Source organism: Hyposmocoma kahamanoa, unplaced genomic scaffold (assembly GCF_003589595.1).
Source record: "Hyposmocoma kahamanoa isolate Upper Pololo Valley unplaced genomic scaffold, ASM358959v1 102, whole genome shotgun sequence".
NCBI classification, from domain to species: Eukaryota; Metazoa; Arthropoda; class Insecta; order Lepidoptera; family Cosmopterigidae; genus Hyposmocoma; species Hyposmocoma kahamanoa.
The window spans coordinates 1,481,423-1,507,845 of record NW_020653337.1 but is presented as its reverse complement, the minus strand read 5'-3'; the positions used below and the strand labels follow the sequence as shown (position 1 = coordinate 1,507,845).

Sequence of the window (26,423 nt, the reverse complement as noted above, 5' to 3'; positions counted from 1 at the left end):
TAATTACTTCCGATTTATAAATTTCGAGAATTTCATATAGTTGATTCCTTTCAAAAATAACTGAAATTGACAAATAAAACTTAAATCAAATCTATCTGTTATCAAAATGCGCGACTACAGCGCGACGAGATCATTCAGAACAAGTTCACTTGTTTCGGTGATTTTTAATTCTGAAGGGACTGTTTTGAGCGAATATGGTCGATGAAGGTAACACATACCAAAGTACTAAGTATCATAGTTTTTGTGTGTGGCCTGGTAGTACCAGGATGATATATGTCACCTTTACGATTCACCAGTTCCGGGGCGCGCCAAAATTATATTTATCATGAGTTTAAAAGTTTAGCGCCTATTCCTAAAATGCGCGATTGCGCGATAAATTTCATTATTTTTTTATGTGACCATAAACAAAAAAGAAAATAAAGCATTTTAAACAAAAAAAAAATACTTTTTTTGTTCAATGTTAGCTAGTGGCAAAGACTGCACGAACTTTGGTAAATCCTTTGCATGTAATGCGAAAAAGTTAATTTTAAGAAGTTGTAATTATTAATACAAAGATCGAACACTCAGAAAAAACACTCAGAAAAAATTCCTTCGATCCGGTCGGATACGAACCGACGTCTTCTTGCATACCATGCCAGACGCTATACCAACTAAGCCACGGAACTAACCAACGGACCTCACGAATTTTTCTATGTGCTTGCGTCGTGTCTTTGTACTTGGTCTTTCAACGACTTTTTAGTCGTAGCGCCATCTATGAGAAATCTATGACAGATTTATCACCAAGTTAGTACCTTTACAGCTACCAGTCCTGGCGAGAGATGTCGCTATTCACTGTATTAATTAAATTTTTATTGAATTGATATTCAATTATTTTTTATTGATCCGGTCGGATCGAAGGAATTTTTTCTGAGTGTTTTTTCTGAGTGTTCGATCTTTGTATTAATAATTATAACAAACTAGTGGAGTAATTTCACAAAAAAATAATTGAATATCAATTCAATAAAAATTTAATTTAAGAAGTTGGTTTGAAAATTCGAGTCGTTAATATTTGACTATATATAGTTACGGAATTTTGTTGTTACGGAATGTAGAAACTTCGATTTTATTTGTGTGTGGTTTTAGTGTAGGGTACATGTAAACATTTTTAGTTTTATATCCACGACTGTTGTAGATGACTATAAAAGAATGCCTGGCGCGACATCAAGAGAAGCTCCATATAAACCTGGTGTGCAGCACCCTAACTTCCGTGACTATATGGTTCACCATATTTATACACACCACGTCATGTATCTGGTATTACCTCGGGGAGATCGCGGACGAGAATCAACCTAATTCATCGTGGAGATACACAGGTAACGCATTAATTCGCAGTGGTTTAACTTCTTTGTTAATAATTTGCTATATTTAAATACAATCAATTAAAATTGAGTTGCGCTCCTGCCTACATATGTATGTCATATTCATACTCGATTAAAACGGGGACGTACATTATTTCTCCCATTAGATCGCGCATAAATGCTGATGTTAAACTGTCAAACTCCATATTATATCCTGCTCCCTGTCGAGTTACGTTGAAAATGAGTACAATGGTTGAAAAATATATGTCAAGTCGATTTCAATGACACCGTCGCCGATCGAAAAACCATTATACGCCGCCGCCGACAATTTTACGATCGGTGCCGGTAAACTCTAGTTCAGGCATTTGACAACTTACTCATATAACACTTCGACTTTTTATTAGATGAAGGCGTTCCTCAATGTCGAGATGAATATTTTTGTTCGTTGTACTTTGTTTTAACGACTTTCATGCATGACGGCATTGGAGATATTCTGCCCAAAGTACACATCGAGGTAAGACACCTTTTTTGCTTCTTTTTCTTTCTTTTATTAACATAATGTAGCAAAGGTCTCCCCCAAAATCCTCCACTGCTCCCTGTGTCTTTCGAATTGCCACAACCCATTCGCAAACCCATAAAGATCGTCCCGCCAACGCGACGCCTTCTCGGCCGTCCCCGCCGTCGTCGCCTTCTTTCCTCGGGTACCCAAGAAGTGACTACGTTCGCCAATTCTCGTGTTGCATCCGGCGGGTGGCCCGCTCAATCCCATTCGAACAAAGTTGTTTTGCTCTTCACATCATCAAATCCAGTCGTAGAATTGTATTGATAATAATAATAATAATCATTTGTTTCAGGCATTTTGGCCCATATTAATTGAATACAGTAATTACATTTAATGATTAATTACAAGTTGGTGAATAATAAAAACATAAAGACAAAAATAAAAATAATTTAAAATTCATTATCAATAAGTTAAAATTAAAACAATAAAAAGAATCCAAAATTAAATATTCAAATTGAAAAATATAAAATAACTAAACTTACTTAACGAAGCGGGATGCACTGGCATGCAACCGCAACCACCTACACATCATATCCGAGTCCCAGCGCTCGGACAGTGCGCTCAGAATTCCATTAGTACTAGACCGTAGGCGCGACATTAGTGAAGCGCTCCGTTTGCGTATTATAGCATAAAAGTCATCAATGTGAGCTTCTGCAAACATGGCGGAGGCGCTACAGAATCTTTTTAAAATTTTCAACAGAATTCTGAGCGCATCGTTGTATTGTACACGCAGTGCGCTGTACGCCCGCTGTGTAAAATTAGTCCACAGGCTGCACGTGTAAAAGCTCTGACAATATGCTTTAAAGAGCGTCAGCTTTACTTGAGCACTTGGTCAATGTGTTTAAAGCCCAGAATGCTGCGTTCCATCGCTCTCTGGCAGATCTTGTGTTTGGATTTCTGGAACTCGGTCAGCGACCAAGTTTGAATAGAATAGAAACCATTTATTGTAACGCCACATTATAAAAAAAAAAAAAAAAAAAAGTTTGCACACCGTAGTTTAGGATGGGTAGGATACATATATCGGTGAGTTGGCACTTAAGTGGCATTCAAAGGTCAGCCTTCATGTGCATGTGTCCTTCAAGGACGAGTAGCTCTTTTCTCGATGCGACGAACGATCTTCTTGTTTTGCCTGTTTTTAAAGCTTGCTAACTGGCTCAAGTAAATATACTCATCGATGTACTGTATTTCCTGCCTGTCTATCACGTCTATCACATAGATATAGATGGTCTATCACGACCCTACGCATGTAGTTTAGACATTATAGAGTTGAAATTTTTTTTTAAATCTGTGTTTTACACTGGGTTATCTGAAACCTAACCGTTTTTTTAAATTTTAATACACCCAGAGCATTTAAAACTCAATGTTGATTATGTTAACTAGATTGTATTCACGTGCTTGCTGCAAATTATCTCCACGATACTATATATGATATATGTGGGCGAGTTCTCCAACATCATACAATACCAGTCCTTTAGATCGTTTACATACTACAGGAAATACGTGGAGCTTCAGGTAATAAGGTTTCTTTGTTATGATATCGTGTAACGAGACGAATAGCGCCGGATTTATATTTGGCTGACGTGTCATATCGTTATCTTCTCTGACGTGATGGCTGTCACATCTAGTGTATCGCGTTTTGATGACTTCTGCAAAAGAAAAGGAAGAAACGCACGAAGATATCGGGTTCATGTAGTAAATAGAAAAAGAGAGACTAAAGGAGAGTTTGTCTCTTTAAAAGAACTTGAGAGATTTGCTGATATATGTAAAGAATATTTTAGATTGTCCAAGGCTCTGACGCAACACAACACACCAAAAGCACCGCCTGCCCAGTCGTGACGCGGCCGGCACTCGGCCGACCTCCTCCGTTCTGAAGCAAATTGGGATTGCTTCCGATCAGACACAACACAAGCCATCAAAACCCATTGCAGCTCACTAATATAAATCTCACCTTATTAAACGTATGAAACCGATAGCGACACGTCATAGAAATATAAATCCAAAATTCATAGGCCCGGTGGTAAGTGACACTCCTACTCTTAACAAATTGCTGTGGCACTCAGAGATTAAAATCGCAAAGATCTCAGTGGCACGGATATTCTATATCTATCGGTAAGCTATGTTTTTACAGCAATATTAATGATCGTTGTTGTTATTTTAGCAATTTTTGAAATGCAATCGGGTGACGAAGAATTTGGTGGCGTTGGTAAACAAATATGCGCTGCACTTATGGCGAGAGTCGAGGGGCATGCAAACGCCCAAATTCCTGGAAAAAGCGCCGCAATGCCTGCGCACTAAAATCATGTGTGCCGCCTACCTACGTCATTTACTCGCGGTAAAAACATTTTATTGATGAATTTCAGCGGTTTACTTTTTATTCTCCCGAATAGGAAGCATTAGTCACGAAGAGTCCATGTATGTGATTATATAAACGGGCAAAGGAGCTGGATGTGAACCGTGAAGAGTGGAGGAGGCTACACTGACAAGAGTCTGACTCTTAAATAGGGTGATGACAAAAAATCGATTCTATTCCATTTCGCGACAACGCAAATTGAAAAAAACTGTAGATATTTATCTAAAAGATATATTATTACAGGCCTACCGCTTGAGTCGGTTCCACACGGGATGGTTTCAACAAGATTTTTCTGACGATATTCAATGACAAATTGATGGAAAATCATGAGGAAAATGTTGTTGAAATTATCCCGTGTGCAGCGCGACATAGCTGTTACGTAAACTGTCACTCTATACACTTCTGCTTCATTGTCTGCAGCATCCCGTGTTCCGCAACTGTGAGCCTGCTTTCCTTCGACAGTTGGTTCGACATTTCAAATTATATACGTATAACTCAGGTACCTAGTTCTTTACCTTTAACTATTTTAATTATGCGTCATCGTGAGGAGTTTCTACGATTACTTCATATTTAACGATCTTTTATTAATAAATACGTCTACAGGCGTACATGTCGTGAAGGAGAGCGAGATAACAGACGCAATGTATGTAATCCACGAAGGACTCGTCGAAAAAATTGCCGAGGACCTTGAGGAGACGGTGAACGTTTTTCGAGCCAGTGATTGCTTTGGAACGGTAAAGAAAACTTTCCGTATATTTAAATAAATTATATAATTCGAGATTAGAGGTATTTAAGGGATAATTTTCTAACGGTGCATTCCCATGGCCCGTGTTTTCAAACACGCCGATTTAAACGGGCGATCTCGCGACACGGGCAAGTGTCGGCAGCCTAAGGCCTCTTAATAAGACTGGCGGCGGGCGCGGGTGCGGGCGTGGGTCCATGTAACTGCCTCCGTGGCCGAACGGTTACCATGCTGGACTGCCACGCAGAGGTCCCAGGTTCGATCCCCGGGCCGGGAGAAATATTTGTATGGACTACATTTATTTATCTCGTGAGTTTGTGTGTAATTTGTGGTTGTCTATGTGTGTGTCCATGGCACCCGCGACACAGGGTTTCCCTAGTGCGGGGCTATGTTGAGTGTGTGCGTTATTATGTAAATCCAATGTATGTAGACTCTCCTTGCGTTCACAGTGGCCACCCGCGCAGCGCAGTGCTTGTTCGTCTAGCGTTTGTTTGTGACTCCTACCCGCTCGTAGCCACTTCGGCATTGTAAAAGGGAAGACGCCAAGACCGGCGCGCCTGCGCCCGCCGCCGCCGCGCCCGCACGTGCTTTCTGAATGAGTCCTAGGGTCTACACGCGTGGCGACGCGTATTCGGGTGTGTGTCGAGAGCTTAGGCCGCGTCTTCGAAGTTACGGACCTGTGGCGGATCCGAACGTGGCTTCGCACTTCGCGAAACGGTCCACGGGCCGTGGGAAGCCGCCTTAAGGGCAATACTTGGGTTAACCTTAAAGACAATCCAAACTGTAATTATGAATGCGAGAATAACTCTGTATGTTATATTTTCATTCATATTTATGCCTTTTGTAAGAAATTACCGTTACAGTTTTTTATCAATTACCCCTCAAAGTGAAATACCCCTATTTCACTTTAAGGGGTAATCAGTAGGCTACCCGAAGTATATGCATAAACACTTCACCAGCTAGTATCACTATGTCATTGTAACAATTATTAATAGGAGTGCTATTTAATTTAGTTTTTTTTACTTCTATAGTATATAAATCGATACCTCCAATCATTGACTTACAAATAAATGGACGACGGGTCTAATACAAAAACCACGAAAAAAATGTCCCAATTTAACCTATTTAAACGTAGTGACATGTAAAGGAATATGAAAAAGCTAAAACTAAAAGCTAAAATTGGAGTGAAACTTACGCTCTTCAGAGCATACTGCCAAAGTTTCTACACGTGTGCCCTGTGGTCTAATTTCACACAGAGATCGTACAGTGCCTTGCGAATCCAATATAATAATACCTTTAGGGTCTTGTTGAGGCTTCCACGTTTCTGCAGCGCATCTGGCATGTTTGCGGATGCTGCTGTTAAGGATTTTTATGCCATCATGCGCAAAATGTCTGCAGCGCTGGTACAAAGGGTGAGGGGAAGCAATAACAAGATCCTAAAGCTAATTGCAAACAGGATGGATGCAGCAGTTTTCCAGAGGTTCACCAAATTGCTGTCCAAGCGGCTCACCGATTCGCACGCAGTAAATCGGTGAGCCGTCTCATTTTATTTTTAATTTTATTAATTTTTAGTTATGTAATTGTAATAACCCTAATAACTAACATAGTTATAAGTTGTTATGTTACTAACCTACTAATTTATATGGATTACTGTGGTCCGAAATAAAATATTTTTATTTTATTTTATTTTTATTTTTATAAAACGTTGAATTTAAATTGTAATGTCATCGCTGTACTGTCTAATTTTGCTTGCTTCGCTGTCAGTCGACCAAACGAAGACTAAAGCATGAATGACGCTCTGTATATGATTTTAACGCCCTATAAGTTCGGACACTTTTTAGCGCGGACCCGACGTCCATATAATTGTAAGTCAATGCCTCCAATGAACACTTTATTTTTTGGTCGTACTTTGTTATTTTTGTAAACAGCCATATTTATTTACTAATATTATGCTACCCGTAAAGGTTTGTGAAAAAGGAATATTCGAAAAGAAAAACAAAAAAAAAAAACGATTTTTGTGAAAAAAATAAAGAATCAAAATAAAAACAGAACAGTTAGAAACATTCAGTTGGCGTAGTGTTCATTGGAGGTATAGAAATAGTATAAATAAAACTCATAATATTTCTAATACCAGCATCTGTATCTGGCACTGAACGGCACTCAAGCGTTTGAGACTTGTCGGTCCTAATACCGCTGCTGCCTTGCCCTATAACTGTGCACTAATCACACATCCGTGTGACACAAAGTTGGGTCTTTACACACAACACAATAAAAATAGATAAAGCAGACTACTATTTTTATTGTATGTACTAAAGTCGCCGAGATGTACCACTCGGTACAGTTTCCGTCATTCTGCGCACCTCATAATTAATTAATTCACACAATTTTATAACGATTCGGAGTTCAGTTTCAGGGCCTGTACCGTAATACTCCTTACAATTTTTCATACCGGACAAAAGGCAATGCAAAAGTTCTTACTTTGTGTTTGCACGATTGGGAATATCTACTGACACATTTCCCGAAAAGCAAAGCGTATATTTTCGAAGAGTACAGCAAGACTTCTTTCGACGACGATGATAAATTTCCAGATAAGGATAGGAAACGGGTGCAAATAACTAAACAGCCTGGACATTTGCACGAACCGACACTAAAAATAGGCTCTGACAGAAAAATGCGATTTCATGCCTTTAAAAAACTGCCCAAAAAGTTTAAATCAAACTCTTCGGTCATGGCGCCAGTTTCACAAACATTAACAGAACCCCTTAGTCAGAATTCACAATCGCTCACAGAAGTATTGCCTGCAAAAACATTGTCAAATATGGGACCTACATCGAGTTTATTTAATGTTGACCAAATGTCGAATCTCCTTCCAATTAACAGCAGACGGGGTATTTCAGAAGATGTGACCGCGTCTCCTCAATCTAAGAAAAGACAACCAGAAAGTGAACAAAAATTTGACAGTGAAACTAATTTGACCATCGAAAGGGAGAAAGATAAAATAACAGAATTTATAGGCGAGTTCGAGTCTAGTTTAGATAAGTTTAAGGAGGTAGCGGTAAGCTACCAGGAGACTTACACCACGATAGGCTTATCTCGACCAGATGATCATGATAACGCTCCAGAGCATATACAATTGCAGATAGATAAACATATCGACGACGTTGAAACAAAAGCTACGGATAAGCAGCCCATAGCTAGTGGTGGTGATGAAGAGAAACAGCTCGAAGAGGAGGATACGAAAGAAGAAAAACATTCCGACGATGGGGAAAATTCTAAAAAGTAATTTATGTTGGTGTTTGAGACTCACAATTGGACGTAGTTAAACAAAAAGGATCCAATCCACATCCACTCCCTTTCGAGATATGGCATTTTAAAGTTTAAAAGTGTTTCTCGCTTTTGTTTTATTTTCAAAACTTATAATGTCATGTAAGATATTTATATCCAAAGATATTTATTTGTTTATTACGGTGGATTTGTTTTGCTGATCTAAGAGATTAGACTTTAGGAACCGTTACGTACCTATACATATATGATGATAATTTTGTGGATTGGATCCTTTTTGCTTAACTACGTCCAATTTAGGGTGGCACTTGACATGGCTGTTTATATTCGCGTATTTGATACATTTGGCAAACAATTACCATGTGTAAATGGCATGTGTGACAAAGTGTTTGCCTTGTTTACCTATTCGATAAATACAGCAATACCGAACTCGCGTGATAGTGCGCTGGTCTGTTTCTCGACGCACATCAAAGGATCCAAATTGGCAAATGTAAACCGTTAACGTTATGGTCATATTCATTATTTTAACTTCTTTAAAAAAAACCTATGGAAGTACCTTAAGCCTCGCTTACTATCAGAATCGATGTGTCGCCAAAACTCACACATTCTCAATTTGGAACACTACAAAAAATATTTATATATTGATTGGTCGTAGATAGATAGATAGATAGATAAACACTTTATTGCTTACGCACAAGAACAAGAATAGTACATAAATAACTAAAACTAATGTAGGCAAAGGCTGTCTTATCGCCCAGACAACCTTTGAGGTAGAGGAAAGCTAATCGGAGCGGGAGACGTAGCGTGCCAGTTTTACAAATAAAAAAAAATTGTATAAATAAAAAAATACAAGGTAAATAAATGAAATAAAAAACATAGTACATAATTAATCAAATATTTAATAACGGTATATTATACTTAAATATATACGTAAATAAACTTATACTCACTGATAAATATACACACGTTGCAGACTAGGACCGTATTAGAAGATTAACTGCCGCTGTGGCCGAACGGTTATTATGACTGCGACGCAGAGGTCCCAGGTTCGATCCCCGGGCCGGGACAAATATTTGTAAGGTCTACATTTATTTATCGCGTGAGTTTGGGTGTAATTTGTGGTTGTCTATGTGTGTGTCCATGGCACCCGCGGCACAGGTTTTCTCTAGTGCGGGACTATATGTGTTGAGTGTGTGCGTTATTTATTTATTTATTAATTATTTACGCGATCCACTTTTGAAAATAGGTAGCGACTTAGAATGTCGGATTTCAAATGGGAGACCGTTCCACAATTGTGCAGCCTTAATCGTAAAGGAATCTTTGTAATACTCAGAGCGAGTGAAAGGAGGCTTCATTAGGTTATCCATTTTAGACCTAAGTTCACGGTTGTAATCATCCCTGAGAAAGCAAAAACGATCCTTGAAGTATGGCGGAGTACGAAGCTCGTATAGAACATTATAGAGAAAGCTGAGAACGTGCTTCTCACGGCGCAATTAGACAGGTTCGTGGATCGTAGTTTCAAATTTAAAAAGAAATAACACATTCCAGATTGTTAATATAATTTAATAATAATAATAATAGTTCTTTATTTGGGACAACAGTGATCCATAAAATGTTAGTACAGACTTAAAACTATGTTAATACTTATATTCTACTACTGACTTGGTACTATTTATTACTGTCTATTAAGAAACTAAGGTACAACTTTAGTCGCAGATAGCTCAGCATAACAAAAATAATAAATAATACATGTCAAAATTTTAAAACAAAATAAATTTAAGTCAAATTAAATCAATCCATAACAAAATGTCCATTAAATCTTAACTGTTATAAATGATTAAATGATTATAAATGATTTAATGATTATAAATGATTAAATGATTAAATGATTATAAATGATTAAATGATGAAATAATTAAATGATTATTATATTTAAACTTTACCCTTTTGACATATCGTTGAAAGTTTAATACCATCAATACCTATTATTACAAGTTACGATGTTGTGGAATTAAATTGAAACATCAATCAATGTGCTGCCATCTAGCAGTAATTTCTGAACCACGACGAATTGGAGTTATTAATTTAGTTCTCCAAACAACAAGCGAAGCGTATTGCTGGGGTATAAGCTTTACTTTCGTTTCTTGTAATAAAAAAATATTTCGATAAACAGAAAATTGAAAACTCCGATGGTATGAAATATTTTTGGTGCGGGTATCATTTTTGTACTCCCAAAACAGCACAATAAGGCATGTTTCTAGGATTTTACAGAATTTGCACGAAAGAATGACACAACCATACCATACAAAGTGAAAATGGCGGGCTTAGCTCAGATAGGTCTTTCGAGACCTGTAGTTGGCATATGTTGGACGCTAACTTATCATTTCTACTGTATTTATTATTCTGTGTAACTCCGTGTGTAGACACTTGATAGACGGTCATATTTGTCAGTATCTACTTAAATGTTTGTCTGCACGCGAAATATTTGACAAAGTACATCAAACACCCAATAGCGAATACAAATAGCCATGAGAAGTCCCGTAAAAGGTGTGGCAAGTAAATGTCATTTTAAACGTTGTTTCATTTACTAATGTATTGTAAAGTTTTCTTTTTTCTATTTCCGTTTTACCAAAGTGCTCGAACTAGCGAAGAAGTTGTTTCGTGATTCAGTTAAATGTATAAATAAGAAGGTTATAATTATGTTTTTCGTGAAAACTGTGCTGGTATGAGTTATTACTTTTTAGATATACTTTGATTTTATCTAATGACGCATTAACCTTTAACCAGGCCAATGGGGAATCGTTAACTATAGGCAGGTTTTAACTCCGAAATCCCACGATTTACATTCCCAAAACTCGTGTAGCAGCACTAATGTATCTTTTGCAATTATTTGAATTCATCGGGAGTGTACATTTATAAAATCGACTCAATTTTGGACTCACGGCTCGGAGGTCTAAAACACTCATGAGTCCGTGTCAAGTCGTGCGCAAGTTATCGAGCACGGACTCGAGTCTAAAAAGAACTCGAGTCGTAAACTAAACTTATTTCGAATTTTTAAGCGTGCGAAAACTCGAGTCGAAGCGACTTCTAATCTACAGAATCTCGAGTTCGCCAAGCAGGGTTAAATTTTACAGATAGTCTAGTGCAAGTAATCGAGCACGGACTCTTGTTTAAAAAGAACTCGAGTCGTAAACTTATCTCGCGTTTTGAATAAAACTCGAGTTCGAGATTTCGACACGATGATTTATTAAGAGGGAGCATGCTAAAAAAGTTTTGACGTCAGGCATATTTGTTTTACAAATTTGGGCAAATTTGTAAAACAAATATATGTCTGAAGTGCGCGTGACATGCGACAGGAGATGTTGAATTTTGCGCATTAAAAGTACCAAATTCGTTTTAGCGGAATAACTCTGAAACTAAAGGGATTAAAAAAAAATCCGTAGTGACAGTTGTCGATCATGCATAAATATAATTAATTATCTAATTTTTGTCCTAATAACCTGTAGCATTTCGAAGATAAATCGAAAAAATGTGCAAATTAGAGGTCATTTCGTGATTTTTATCTATCCAGGAAACTTTATTGTTTTATGTTTCTGATTAATGTCTGTGCTTGAATATATCGTGTAGTTACTCATACAATATTTTATTTTTAACTTTAAAGTGGATATACCCCTCTAAAATCAAATCGAAGATTAGAAATTTTTCCTCTGCTCCCTCTTAACATGATAATCAACTATTTTTTGTGAAATTACTCCACTAGTTTACTATAATTATTAATATAAAGATCGAACACAAAAATAATTCCTTGCCAGACGCTATGCCAACTAAGCATAGCATCTAGCACGGTTTACTAGAAGACGTTTCGAATCCGGCCGGATTGAAGGAATTTTTTCTGAGTGTTCGATCTTTGTATTAATATATTTTTTTAAATCACCATACTGGGCACAGTTTATAACAAACTAGTGGAGTAATTTCACAAAAAATAATTGAATATCATGGTGGTGAAGCATTCGGACTTTCAATAAAAATGTAAGGTATATTAATACCGAATCATAATACTGTTTAATGACAATACTACAACACCGCCCGTAAACAGACTCGAGCACTAATGTCGAACTCGAGTCTATTCGGAAACTTGATAGGCTCGTAATACATCGAGCAGTAGAGTCTCTGTCGTTATGAGTCGAGTCTTGTGAATTTGACTCCCGGACTCAAGTTTTTTACAACATGACCAGAATTAGGACGTGGGAAGAACCGTTACCATTTCCTGGTCGGATTTTGATCTTATGAAATGTCCGGTGAATTGTCGTGTCTTGCTATATTTACTGAGCTTATTTATGTTCTTGCATTATGGTATTCAGTTAGGTTAGGTTAGAAATAAAATATTAGATACTCGATAATATGGTATTATTACACTGAAGTATTATCAAAAACCTACTGGACCCACCAGTGGAACCAAGAGTAGAACCAATAGTCCGAAAGGGAATATTTTGTGTCAGTACAGGCAGGCTTTGGGATTACTGTTTTTCTTATTATTTTTTTTATGGCTAGCAGCAATATATCTGACTTTTGTTACCATTTCGAATAACAGATTGTTAGGGATGCAAATGTATGATACGAAGTCACTCTGGTTTTCCGTGGCCTGGTAAAAGGTTAATGTTGTTACAAAGGAAAAGTTTTATAAGACGTCTGTGTTCATTGTTTTAAGGAAGAAAAGATGATTTTTTTTAAAGTTTTCGTGTAAAATATTAAATGCATTTTAATAAAAAACTTGCTGTTCTTAGACAACACTTATTTAATTTGACATGCTCTACGTAGAGGTGGGCTTAGACCTAATCAGTGCGATCATGGACCAATAATTCGAGAGGACTGGTAATCGGATTCAATAAAGCGTAGTCGGGTATTTAGTACCTATTGGTATGCAAGATGTCGCGACGTGTAACAAATAGCTATTTTTCGCTTCTTGCCAGTGAACCACCTGTCTGGTTCACCTGGGTGGCCCACGGCAATTATTTCTTCCCGTAGGTCGTCTATGTCCACCTGGGTGGACTAGGGGCACTTATTTCTTCCCGTGGTTCACCTAGAGAGTTTTCTTTTCTCGTAGTCACCTTGTTATTAAATAACGTTTCGATTACAAAGATATTATATAAGACTATTTTAATGTCTATTAATTGACAATTGATGAATTGAATTTGTTAATGTATGGCAGTTGTTTGCTGAAGGACTAAAATACGAATAAATTAAATAAAAAAAGTATAATAATGAGTAGTGTAGAATTTAATTTTATTCCGAGAATAGGTGGCAGTAAAAACAAATTTAGAAAACATTGTTGCTAGAGACAATTTTATGTAAAATTTGTGGCTTTAGTTAGATAATAATAATAATGTTAAAACAATTTCTGTGTATCAAACTGTAAATTAATCATATTTTTTTTTAAAACGATAAATATAATGGCCAGCATCAAACTTTAATGTAAGAGGTGGACCACCACCAATATAAGTTTTGAGTATTTCTATTTTATACGTAAAAGGTGAACCACAGGAAGAAATAATTGCCCGTGGTTCATCCAGGTGAACCAGCCAGGTGGTCCACGGGCAAGAAGTTCTATTGTTGTTTTGTATTGACGAGTTGCAATTTATCAAAACTATAATCTCTAACAACAAATAAATCAACTAGATGGTGCTTATTGCACATATTCTTATGGATAGTGCAGGTTATTCTTTTCTGTTTAGGATTAGCTTCTTCTGTACCCATAATTGGTAATGTTAACTTATCCGCTCACGCGATGCGCTCCTCCTACCGCAAAATGGCGGTTATTTGGTTTCGCAAATTAGAAAAGCATTCAGTTTAAATACAAGTTTTTAAAAATAAAAATTATTATTCTGCATTGCTAAATAAATACCCTCCGTACTACCAACAAAAACATCTCAAATAAAATGCAGTAATACACGGCAAATCCTGCACTTAAAAAGCACTATTGAAATTTTTGGTGTACTTGGATAAATATGATAACGGAGAGTGGTTCTAACGTTTACCATGAAATTACTCCTTAATGTATAGTTAATAAACATTTATATTCAGGGTAAACTTAAAAAAATGCTACTTACGGTATGTTTTCAATAAATAAACACCGAAATCACCAGCCCAAACAATAACACACACGATTGTCGTGACGTATTTTTGAAGTTGTTTTTTTTTAAATGACAGACCCAGACATTAAAAACTTTATGGTTTGCTAGAGTAGTTACCGAAATAGCAATTAATATTAGTTCTTTTACCTGTTATAACTTCGATATCCGATAAATCGGTATAAAACCATCACCGGTACCTCTAGGTGTGGTATGTGTCTACGGCTGCATGTATCACGTGAGCGGTTATAGACACACATATTGTCGAAGTTCAGGAAACTATTTTCGCTCATGATCAACATTCAAGGAAAAAATGCCTTACTTTCTCAAACACGGATCTTAGACTGATTGTACTGGAGATAGCAAAACTTTTTATTTTAAATTTCTTATCAAGGGTGTTAATTCGAATGCATTGCTTTAACAGGTAAAAGTGTGTGAATATGAAATGTGAAGAGAAATCAGCCTGCAACATTTGTACAGCATTTGTAAAAAAGAAGACTGACCCGCGGCACCCATTACATTATCACGCGCCGGTAATCCAGAGGCTAAAGAGTTGCCATAGCTTCATTAAAGAAGTATACCCTCTGGACGGGGAAACTAAGCAGTCCCGAATAAGTCTCTGGACGAAGAGGTGCCCCACGGCGTCAGTCAGCCCGCTGTCGGTACACCTCTCTCGTGGGCATGATCTACCAAACTTGGAAGTCTCTAAATAGGCTGCGGACCCAAGTGGACCAAAGCAAGGAGTGCATGCACGGTTGGGGTTACAGCTCGGGTGTCTCTCCCCAGACAATCTTTTGTCCTGCCCTGCGTGTCCCTACACCTGCACACGCAAGGACCTGTACAACGCTACTGATAATGCTATCTCAGTAGCTAAGTACCCTCACAAATATAAACCTCAGATTCGACACGCCAAGAAGAACATTTGTGCATACAATGCATTTTAGTTTGTGCTATAAGATACGAGTTTGAGAAAGGCGACGATAAACTAGTTCCAGGCTATTCAGATCAGCGCCATCTAGTTTTAAGACAATGTTGACGTTTCAGAATTACGATCTGGAGTATGGAGAGGAGCAGTCCTCTTAATATTATTGGTGCATGGTGCGACACAATGATATCCTTTTTCATGTTTTTTCTTTTGTTTTTTTGCGCATTTGACCTCCATCTCACCTAATGGACAGCGATGATAAGATCGACGATGTAGCATGCATTATTCACTCATGACTTGAAAAGGTCCAAGTTATAGCGTTCGGGGAATACGTCCGCAGGCAGGGAATTCCGGGAATATCCACAACATAGGAATGGAATCCCAGCCCACGTCTGTGTATGGTGCAACATGGACGATCAGTATGGTGCACGTCAGTTCAACACATTCTATCGGTTCCCCACCTGGGTGAAGGAGTATTTTCGGGTCATCGTCATCGTCGTCGTCATCGTCATCGTCATCTACATTCAAGATTGCAAATGTATTTTTAGTATAATTATTAATACAAAGATCAAACACTTGGAAAAAATTCCTTTGATCCGGCCAGGGTTCGAACTGATGTCATCTAGCAAAGCGTGGCAGACGTTATGCCAACTAAACCACGGAACGAACCAGCGGACCTCACGAAATTTTCTATATGCTTGTTAGTTGGATCTTTACATCTGGTTTTTAACGACTTTTAGCCGTAGCGCCATCTATGAGAAAGTTATGAAAGTATTTTGTCACGTGTATTTTTAGTATTTTTTCCATTGACTTACAATTATATGGACGTCGGGTCCGCGCTAAAAAGTGTCCGCACTTGTAAGGCGCTAAAATCGTATACAGAGCGCGACACTCCGCTTTAGTCTTCATTTGTTCTACGGACAGCGCGATACTGCGATGACATAACAATTTAAATTTCGAATAGGTTGACTTGGGACATTTTTTTCGTGGTTTTTGTGTTAGACCCGTCGTCCATTTATTTGTAAGTCAATGATTTTTTCGCTAAAATATGATGCTATACTGATTTCACACAAAATCTTTGGAACAGTTCTAAAAAAATTGACATCAGACATAGACATCCATGGTATCAGCCGTAAGGCTGCTAACAGATTGTGCTGCTTGTTTGGAGTTAATTCGTGAAGTCATAATCAACTTCATGCAATCGAGGTCTCGGCTGCATGAAGTCGACTTCGACTGCATGCAGTTAATGCGTGAAGTCGTTATCCGAGACCTCGACTGCATGAAGTTGATACCGGAATCAGAAAACCTGCAAAATAAGTAGCTATTCCTTAATGTCTTTTTGTGTAGTAGGACAACCAGGACAATACTCTCAGCGCCATATGGGCTGCCCACAAAAATTTGACTGCTGCAGGCCACTATGTATTTTCGAATTTTATCTAGCAGGCCATGTGGGCCGCCAGCGTACCACAAATAGGAATTACAATTTATTTTCGATTTTTGTAGTCCTGACCAGTTAAAGGTTGCATCGCCAGGCCGACAATATAAGCTGTGCATTCGGCGAATTGCCAATTGTTTGGTTCTTAATCAAGTATCAATCTCGCCCCTAGGGGTGACATCTGTCTGTTTTAGTGGAATCACGGCGTAACAGGCGGCCTGCTAGTAAAGTTTAAAGGTGTCCCGCCGGTAGCCCATGGTCTGCTACAAAAGTTACTCGAGATCAGGTATGGCGTGCAGTGAAAAATGCGTGTCCCGCATGCCTCCCACATGGCCTGCTGCATCATAAAAATGTTTGTTTCAAAATTTGTTCTATGGCGCTGAGAGTGTTGATGTCTTCGTGCTTCCTACCAGTAGGAGAATTTAGTACGAGCGCGATCCCGAAGCATAAGGAATTGAGAAGAATATTGAAAAGAATATACATAAGCAAAAACATGTTACAGAAAATACAGTGAAAGCATTGACTTTAGTCAATGAGTGAAAGAGACGAGTTGATTTCCATTATTCCCACTAGTTTTATTAACAGAACTACTGGTAGTTAATAAAAACGGAAGATAATTAATTGCTACTCCGCGAACCTAGTGAAGGTTAAATCGTGCAAATTAGGTGCGCTTGTGTTGAATAATATTTTTTAGAGTAGCAAATTAATTAATTTCCATTTTTATTAACGTGGACTTCAAATGAATGGACTTGCAAAGTGACGCCTGAATCTATATAATATTAATTACCTACTGGTACTTTTTCCCATTTTTTCTGTTAATAAATAGACAGTTTTCTGCGGAGAACTACTGAGAATTTTCTCTCCCATTTGTTTTAGATGCTCAAAATCACAATTAAATCTCACTGGGTCATAGTTTGGAAAAACTACGGTAACAGTCTAGGTCCCAATGAACTTTCTGTTATAGTTTACTTTGGTAATATGTAATGGTCATTTTAATTTGTCAAAAGAAAACATGGTACACTAGTTTCGTTTCAATTTTCGATTAGATGACTCTTACTTACTGACAGTGGAAGCATGAGGACCCGTAAGTATTAAATGTTTTACCTAGATGGAGAACCTAGTTGGAGCACAGGTCCGGTGGCCGTTGGAACAAATTACGGCAGAAAAATCTGAACGAATCCGGAGCAGCCCAGTCACCAAGAAATTAAACAGGCATATTTAATTTCATCTGCATTAGGCAATAACCACAATATTTTTGTGATAATTCCAAGAACCACTCGCGTAACAATGGTGGCCCAAACTCATTAGTTGGGGCCACCATAGACTGAGAACTGTGTTCTTCAGGATAAACCGACCGAGAACCGAGTTCTCGTAAATTACGCTGCATGTAACAACGGCCCGAATGTCTTGGAACCGCGTCTCCATGAAAATTAATATTTCATTCACATAGTGTGTCGCGACTCGTTGCGCTCCAGTTTCAATTCAAAATAAGTCAATTAAGAAAAAGAGCCACAACGCATGGGAAAATAATATTTTATAACGCTTTATGTAATGGAATAATTGTTGTATAATACAAAAATTTAATAATTTTTAATTTATCGAGTTCTTAGGTTTTCGCGATTGTTACACATAGGAAATGAAACTATTTTTCCGGATTTAAATCGCGTATATTTGTTTTTTCAAACAAACCGACGTTTCGGGCCGTTTTAATTTATTAAATCGCGTCAGGCATGTTTTTTATTACTATGTAATTTAATAGTTCATTTTTTTATGTTTTCTGTCGTTTATTATATTAATTACCGTTGATTATTATTATATTTATTTTCTTTCAATCTTTCTTTTTGTCGCTGTCTTCTGACTTTTTGCTTTTTGACAGTTCGGCCCTTTCTTTCTTCATCGCAACACCGTCGGCGTAAGCAATCATTGACGCTACACTGTCCTTTTCATTTACATGTGTAACGCCTTCATCAGAACGAACTTCAGCGTCATCATTCGATACTTCAAAAGTATCAATCTTGTCCCTGAAGGAGAGAAAGAGTGAATGTTTATATCCAGCATCAAATGTTTTGTAGTCGGGTCCAGGCATTGCCGACGGGTTTTTGGTTGTTGTGGCCTGTGTTGGATGAGTAGTTAGCTCCGTTGTAGAATGCTCGTATTTGTAACTTTCAAGCGATATTTGTGTTGTCGGTGACAGTAAAACATTTAAAGTCGCTTCTTTGTGTGGTTTATCTGAATACACGTCTACGTCTTCTTTTACCCCCGTGTCTAAATAATGTGAGTCTGTGGTGTAAAAGGTTGACTTCTGTCTATTATGAGAGGTATTTGTTTCCGGTGAACTTTCTTTTGCCGCTGAAAATGATTTGGGAATACTACTTTGCGATGGTTGACCTTTAATGAATTTTTCAGATATAGTTATAGTATGTGATTGATCAACATTCTCGTTTTCGCGCGATGAATCTTGATATATGATGATGCCTTTTTCATCTTCTGTTTTGCTTGTTAAATCAAAGAACTCAGATTTTCTCCTGTTGTGAGAATAACCTGGTTGCGATGAAGTCTCATCTGTAACCGGATCAAAGGATTTGGTAATATCAGATCCAGTGTCCTTTTCATTTTCTGACATTTTTAATTCTTCTTCTATTTCTTCTCCGTTAACATCGAACGTAGTAGATTTGTGTCTAGCAATAAACTTGGTGTCTTCATATAAATCAGATTTGAAGTGCGTGTTCAAGCGTGTTTCGGTATCGCTAGATTTTTCTCGGTTAACTTTATTCAAAAGATCATGTGTTATATCGTCAACAGGATCCATGGCTTCCTTTTCAGGACTAGAAAGCGGCTTGGGTTTTGGTTTTAAAGAAAACAGGTTATTATTACGTATTGATTCAGTTTTGATTTTAGGGTCACTTAAATTACCTATCGGAAGTTCCACTGATTCATCCTTTTCGGGTGTGACATTGGAAGTTACAGATTCTTTAAAAGGACGTATACCGACTGATGATATTTCTGCAGTTTTAGCATGTAATTGATCAAGGTTCTCGGTTTTGAGTGGTGAATCTTGATATTCTTTGTTTTTTTCATTTCCTGTTACTCTTGCAAAATCATGTGGGTCTAGGGTAAAGAACTCGGTTTTCCTCCTGTTATGAGAATAACCTGGTTGCGATGAACCCTTATCTGTTACCGGATCAAAGAATTTGGGAATATCATTTTCAGTTTCCTCTTTATTGTCACTTTCTAACATTTTTAATTCTACGTCAATTTCGTCTCTGTTAATGGTAAGTGTAGATTTGCGTCTAACAGTAAACTTAGAATCTTCATCCTCACCTGCTTCGAAGCGCGTGTGTACTTCTATGTCATCAGATTTTTGTAGGTTTTCCGTAGGCAAAAGATCTCGTGCTACTTTTGCAACGGGACTTACGTCCTGATTTTCACCAATAAAAAATGACTCCAAATTTGTTTTTGACGATTTAGGGTTAGTAAAATAACCCACCGGGAGTTCCAGTGTCATAGCTTTTTCTGATTTTAAAGATTCTTTGGAAGCACGTATACTACTACTAGTTGACGATATTTTTTCAGTACTTTTAGCAGGTAGCTGACCAAGATTCTCTTTTTTGAGTGGTATATTTTCTCCATCTTCTATATCCGTTTCCGATTTAAGTTGGTTGAGTGGCGGTTCTTCTGTATATTTTTGTATATCAACTTCTGCATCAACTTTATATTTAAATGGCGTTATATCTGTTAAAGTTTCTTCTATTTGTGCTTGTTCTTCAAAAGTGTTAGCTGTTTCCCTTCCAACTCTTAATTTGCTATTTGATTGAAGATCTTTTAAAGTTTCCGCAGAAATCAAAGGTTTCGTTTCACTAACTGACCTTTCAGGTGTGATAGGCTTTGTCATGGTTTTTGCTGTGGTACCAAGCGTTGTTGGCATTGTTGTAGTAACTGTATTTATTGATTCAGATGACGGTATAGCAATAGTTCCAACGGGAAATACTTCCGTTTCTTGGTGATCTTCCAAAAATTTTGTCGTTTCCACATTAAGACCTGAATTAGTGTCCGATGGCTTTTGAGCACTGACAGGCTCTTTAATCGTGTCTTTAAATGTAAGTGGAGCTTCGACTACAGCCTTTATTATTTCAGGCTCTGCAGGTGGTGATGAAACTGTTGGCACTACGTTTGTAAGTTCTTGGCGATCATCCAAACTTCTTGCAATATCGATATCGGGGCTCAATTTTGCTTGTAAATCATCTGTTTTTGATTTATCCGGTGTAGACTTCACTGTTGCCTTCTTTACTACATGATCCAGTTTTCTGTCTTGATCTATGTCTTTGTCCTTGAATATTACATTTTTGCTTTTTTGGAAATGTTTCACTAAATACTTCCAATCATCGAGACTTAGAGTGAGAATCTGCGCCTTGCCAATGACTCGGTAGGAGAACGTGAATGGCGTGTTGCGCTCTAATCCCTGCGGCTGAAGCAAAACATTTTATTAAGAAACTATAATCTTTATATAATAATATCAAAAAGTCATAGTGTTTGTATATAAAAGGTATATAACATATCTGCTGATATAGAACACTCACAATGCCGAAATTATCACCGTCGTTGAGCAGCTGTGTTTGTTCCTCCAGGTCTTCAGCTACCTCTTCCACGGTGCCTCTATGGATCATATACATTGAATCGGTGATCTCGTTCTGTTTTACCACGTACATAGCTGTAAACACGTTATTAATAATGAATCATGGTTCAGGAAGAATTTATTTCCTTTAAAATAGCAAATTTAAAACACGAGCGATCTGTAGTGTTAGTTCCTAATTCAGTTGTATATTTTAGAATCATGTAAATTTGAGAAACACTAACCAGACCACCTATTCAGAAGAGCAATAGCAATAAATGAAAAAAAAGCGAGGAAACCTGATTTGAAATTTTTATTAAATTGATATTCAATTATTTTTTACGTGAAATTACTCCACTAGTTTGTTATAATTATTAATATAAAGAACGAACACTAAGAAAAAATTCCTTCGATCCGGCCGGATTCGAACCGACGGCGACGTCTTCTAGCATACCGTGCCAGACGCTATACCAACTAAGCCACCGAACGAACCAGCGAGAATTTTTCTATGTGTTTGTTGTTGTGTCTTTGTATTTGGTTTTTTGAACCGTTTTTGTTGATTCTTTTTTTTGTTGGAAAGAGAGTACTTTTTTTGGGTCAAACTGGGGGATGAATCCGGTTTCGCGCACTTTCCGGTAATCGATATCAATAAAACTTGGCAAATAGATGTAATTCCAAAAATAACAAAACAAAACATAGGCTATGTAGTGTATTCATCCGTGTACTCAGTATTTACTATTTATTGGGAATGGGTTGTATTTTCATTACTGAGTACGGGTCTCGTCTGAAAATAGGGTTTAATTAGAGGCATAGACAGTGGCTGGTCTAACGGGAGTTAGGGACTTCATAAGACGTTCATCGTTCCGTGGCTTAGTTGGTATAGCGTCTGGCACGGTATCCAAAAAGACGTCGGTTCGAATCCGACCGGATCGAAGGAATTTTTTCTGAGTGTTTTTTCTGAGTGTTCGATCTTTGTATAAATAATTATAACAAACTAGTGGAGTAATTTCACAAAAAATAATTGAATATCAATTCAATAAAAATTTAATTAATACAGTGAATAGCGACATCTCTCGCCAGGACTGGTAGCTGTAAAGGTATTAACTGGGTGATAAATCTGTCATAGATTTCTCATAGATGGCGCTACGACTAAAAAGTCGTTGAAAGACCAAGTACAAAGACACGACGCAAGCACACAAAAATTTCGTGAGGTCCGTTGGTTCGTTCCGTGGCTTAGTTGGTATAGCGTCTGGCACGGTATGCAAGAAGACGTCGGTTCGAATCCGACCGGATCGAAGGAATTTTTTCTGAGTGTTTTTTCTGAGTGTTCGATCTTTGTATAAATAATTATAACTTCCAAATTTTTCCCACGTCCAGGTTATACGGTCTTCATCATCATTTCACGACATAGACCTCAACCAAAAATCGCTGCACCGGTCTTTCGTAGCTTGCATGGATTCCCACAACCTTCAGCAGGTTCGGTCGACCTTGTGGGTAGTCTGACGCTGCGTCTTCCGGTATGCGGTTGTTATTCGAGTACTCTTTGGCCCCATCGGCTACCTGCTCTATGAACAACTCAAATACTGAGTCATGGACCTTTTTGACATGCTTTTTTTTGCTTATTTGTTTTAACTTTTTTCTATTATTATTTTTTTCCCTATTATTTTCTTTGTATTTATGAACGAATTATTTAATATTTTCAAATTGCTTGTATCATGTATTTTGCATGTCAATTAAATATGGTTTTTTTTTTAGTTCGCAAAAGTAAAAAAACTAGTTGGTTGAAACTAGCAATCTATTTACCCCAAAAATTTGTAAAGACGTACCGTCATCATAAAAGTACATTCGCAAATGCCTCACAAGTTGGCGATTGAATGCAGGCTCACAAGTTCTGAACGTAGGATGCTGCAACAGAGCATATTTATGTTATTATCACGTATCTAGCCATCATAATGTCGGAATATAGTTGTCGGGGAGGCATTGAGCGAAACACGCTAATTATATTTAGTCAGGAATGAAATAAGAAACGTTCGTACATTGATAATTCGCCTATTCACTCTTCGTTATCAATACGAACAGTGGTGAAACAATGTCACTTTATTGCATTTATTTCGTTTATCCACTTTTCACAGCTTAATTAATCAAAAATACAAAAGATGGATCAGGTTAAAATAGATTTTTATGTCACGCTGTAAATTCACAGGGAATGGCCGCGCTCGACAGTTCACTTTCCGAGTAACTCACACAAAATAGCCCATCTTGTTCGCGTTGACATGGTAAAGCATTCACCATCAACGTTACTACTTATTATTATATGGTAACTCAGCCAACGATTATCATGCGTTACATGATCTGAGCTGAGTCAGATGACTGATTAAACTGAATAGATTCAAACGACACCAGCTCCACCTCTTACGCCAACTCAGCAATTTGATCGTTGAAACTGACATTTGTAAACAAAGAAACCGTAATCGAGACTAGTTAATGTGATTCGTAGATAACGCTGTAATAATTAGAAAACAACACCTAACAATGTTATCTAAGACTTTGTAAAATACATTACGTAAACTATAAATCAAATTCTGTTAAATTACGTTTGAAGCGATATCTGGAACTGACAAACATTTTTCTACAGGAAGATCTGGAATTTAAAGCAGTATTCATATACGCACCTGAGTAAGATGCGTCATATAAGCGGCGCTCATGACCTTCGTCTGCAGGTGTTGCGGCGCCGTTTCCAAAAAGTATGGCATCTGCACGCCGCGCGATTCCCGCCACAGGTGCAGGGAATACTTGTTTATCATTTTCATTAGGTTCTTCGACACGCGAGTACTTTTCATATAAGCCTAAAACGATTAGCTCACAGTATGATTGCAGTCCTCGAGATGGATAGTAAAACTTACGCATTATTTAATATAAACACGAAGATACTCAAAAACACTATGACAAAATAAATATCACACATGAAAGTGGTGAAAATTTAGGACAAATTACCTAGTATTCATTATAAAAGTGACTAAAAACGCACAAATTTAAAAAGTTACTTAATAGGAAATGAAACTATTTTTTCGGATTTAAATCGCGTAGGTATATTTGTTTTTTCAAACAAACCGACGTTTGGGGCCCTGTACAGGTCCCATGGTCACGGTTAACTGAGGTGGTACAGTCTTCAACCAGTTATGTCTAATATTGATTGACCCTATTTTTTCACTATAGTTACAATAGTTATTAATTAAATACCTTATTTTTAATTTTACAAAGAAAACGTTCCAATTTACGCTACATTAAGTTTTACAAATTATTTTATTGAATGAATTTTTATTATGTTCAATTTATTATTAATTAATAATAGAAATTAGAATAAACTAAAACATATTAATTAGTACTGCAGTATTATGTCTGTTTGGGATTTTTCATTAGAGGAAATACTGGATCCCAAACTGGTAGTACTGAGAAACTATCTTCCCTGTTGAAATTAGGCTGTTTTTTAATTTCAATGGCCTCTCGCAGCATCCTGGGTAGATAACAGACTTCTTTTGCAAGGACCTGGGGTTTGTCAAACTTCATTGAATGTGCAGGTTTATCCATGACATGCTCGCAGATTGCAGAATTGTTAACACGTAAAGAATTTCGTACTATAAATCAAATGTTGATCTATATAGTGGTGGTGGTTACCCAAGGGCCGCGCCGCGCGCCCTTGCAGTTATCGACACACTGCGCATCCGACGGGCCTCTACCACGGAAGAACAAAAACGCCTCTACAGGCAAGTCTGCGCCGGCGTCGCCCATGTCTGTTTGCACTCTTCTCACGGCACGTTGGTGTGAACTCGCTTGGTGCTACATGTGAAACTATGGGCCGTGGGAAGCCATTTTTCTCTGAGGCTATGTAGGTTCAATTAAATGGCGTATTGATTGGTATTTGTTATAATGTGTCAAATTTATCAACAAAAGAAAGCAGCGCTAGATATCGAAAAGGCTTGTTTATTTATAATTAGCCTGAGGGCCTTCTTTTTGTAATCAAACATTAGCCCCCCCCTTTACACATTCACTCTATCGCGCGTGATTACCTGTTGGAATTTTTTAATATAATAGTAATAAATTTTTTAATAGTTCTTTCGCGCACGATTGCTCGTGTCCTTTTTTGTTACAACGGAAAGAGCGTACGTGTAAAGGCTAGACCACGTGAAACTGGTGCGTCGTGGAGTGCAAAATTGCGAGCGCGACTGATGAATAATATACTTATTAACGTATAACTAGTTTAGTGAAAACAATAATTTAATGTTCCAGACATGCAAGAACATTTAAATGTGGTCATTTATGGCACTTACCAAGAGCTCCGCGTATTTGGCGCAGAACTCAAAGAATCTGAAAGACTTGTACCGTATAATGTAGGAAAATCCGCCCACATAAATCATGTACAGCAAAACGGAAACTATTTGCAGGAAGCACGTGAAGATGACCTGCAGCAATAACGTTAATACATATATATTTTATAATATAATGGATAAAGATAACTGATAGAAACCGAATTCAATTAATGAACTGGATGTTGCTAGTAAGTAAATCTGCCGTTTTTATGAACCGGCTTAAAAAAAAAGAGGTTATACGTTCGGCTGTATGTATGTTGTCATATTTCTCCGTCAATTGTGGACAGATTTTGAAAGTTATTTTTTGTTTGAAAGTATGCACTCTCGAGGTGGTCCCATAGTCACCAAGTGAGAATCCGATCCGAAAAATGAGGAGATCTCAGTGAAATCGAGGAAAATTCTCAAATTTTATATGCATAATTCAGTGTTCTCATCGATTTCTCCACCAACTGGGGACCGATTTCGAAATTTTTTTTTTTATTGAGTTCTTAGGTTTTCGCGATTGTTACACATAGAAAATGAAACTATTTTTCCGGATTTAAATCGCGTATATTTGTTTTTTCAAACAAACCGACGTTTCGGGCCCTTTACAGGTCCCATGGTCACGGTTGACTGAGGTGGTACAGTCTTCAACCAGTTATGTCTAATATTAATGCAAACCACCCTATTTTTTCACTATAGTTACA

The 26,423-nt window shown here is 37.5% G+C and overlaps 1 protein-coding gene across 1 annotated transcript in view; it reads right to left on the bottom strand.

Annotated features, from left to right (window-relative positions):
* Positions 1-18,589: 18,589 nt before the first annotated feature.
* Positions 18,590-26,423, bottom strand: part of LOC113232650 — an 89,493-nt gene continuing 81,659 nt past the window's right edge. The window contains exons 28-32 of the mRNA XM_026467429.1: positions 25,699-25,830; positions 24,043-24,216; positions 23,197-23,275; positions 21,339-21,469; positions 18,590-21,226 (exon numbers count right to left, since the gene is read on the bottom strand). Coding sequence (XP_026323214.1) covers positions 18,590-21,226; positions 21,339-21,469; positions 23,197-23,275; positions 24,043-24,216; positions 25,699-25,830 — 3,153 coding nt within the window. The remainder of the gene's footprint in view (positions 21,227-21,338; positions 21,470-23,196; positions 23,276-24,042; positions 24,217-25,698; positions 25,831-26,423) is intronic.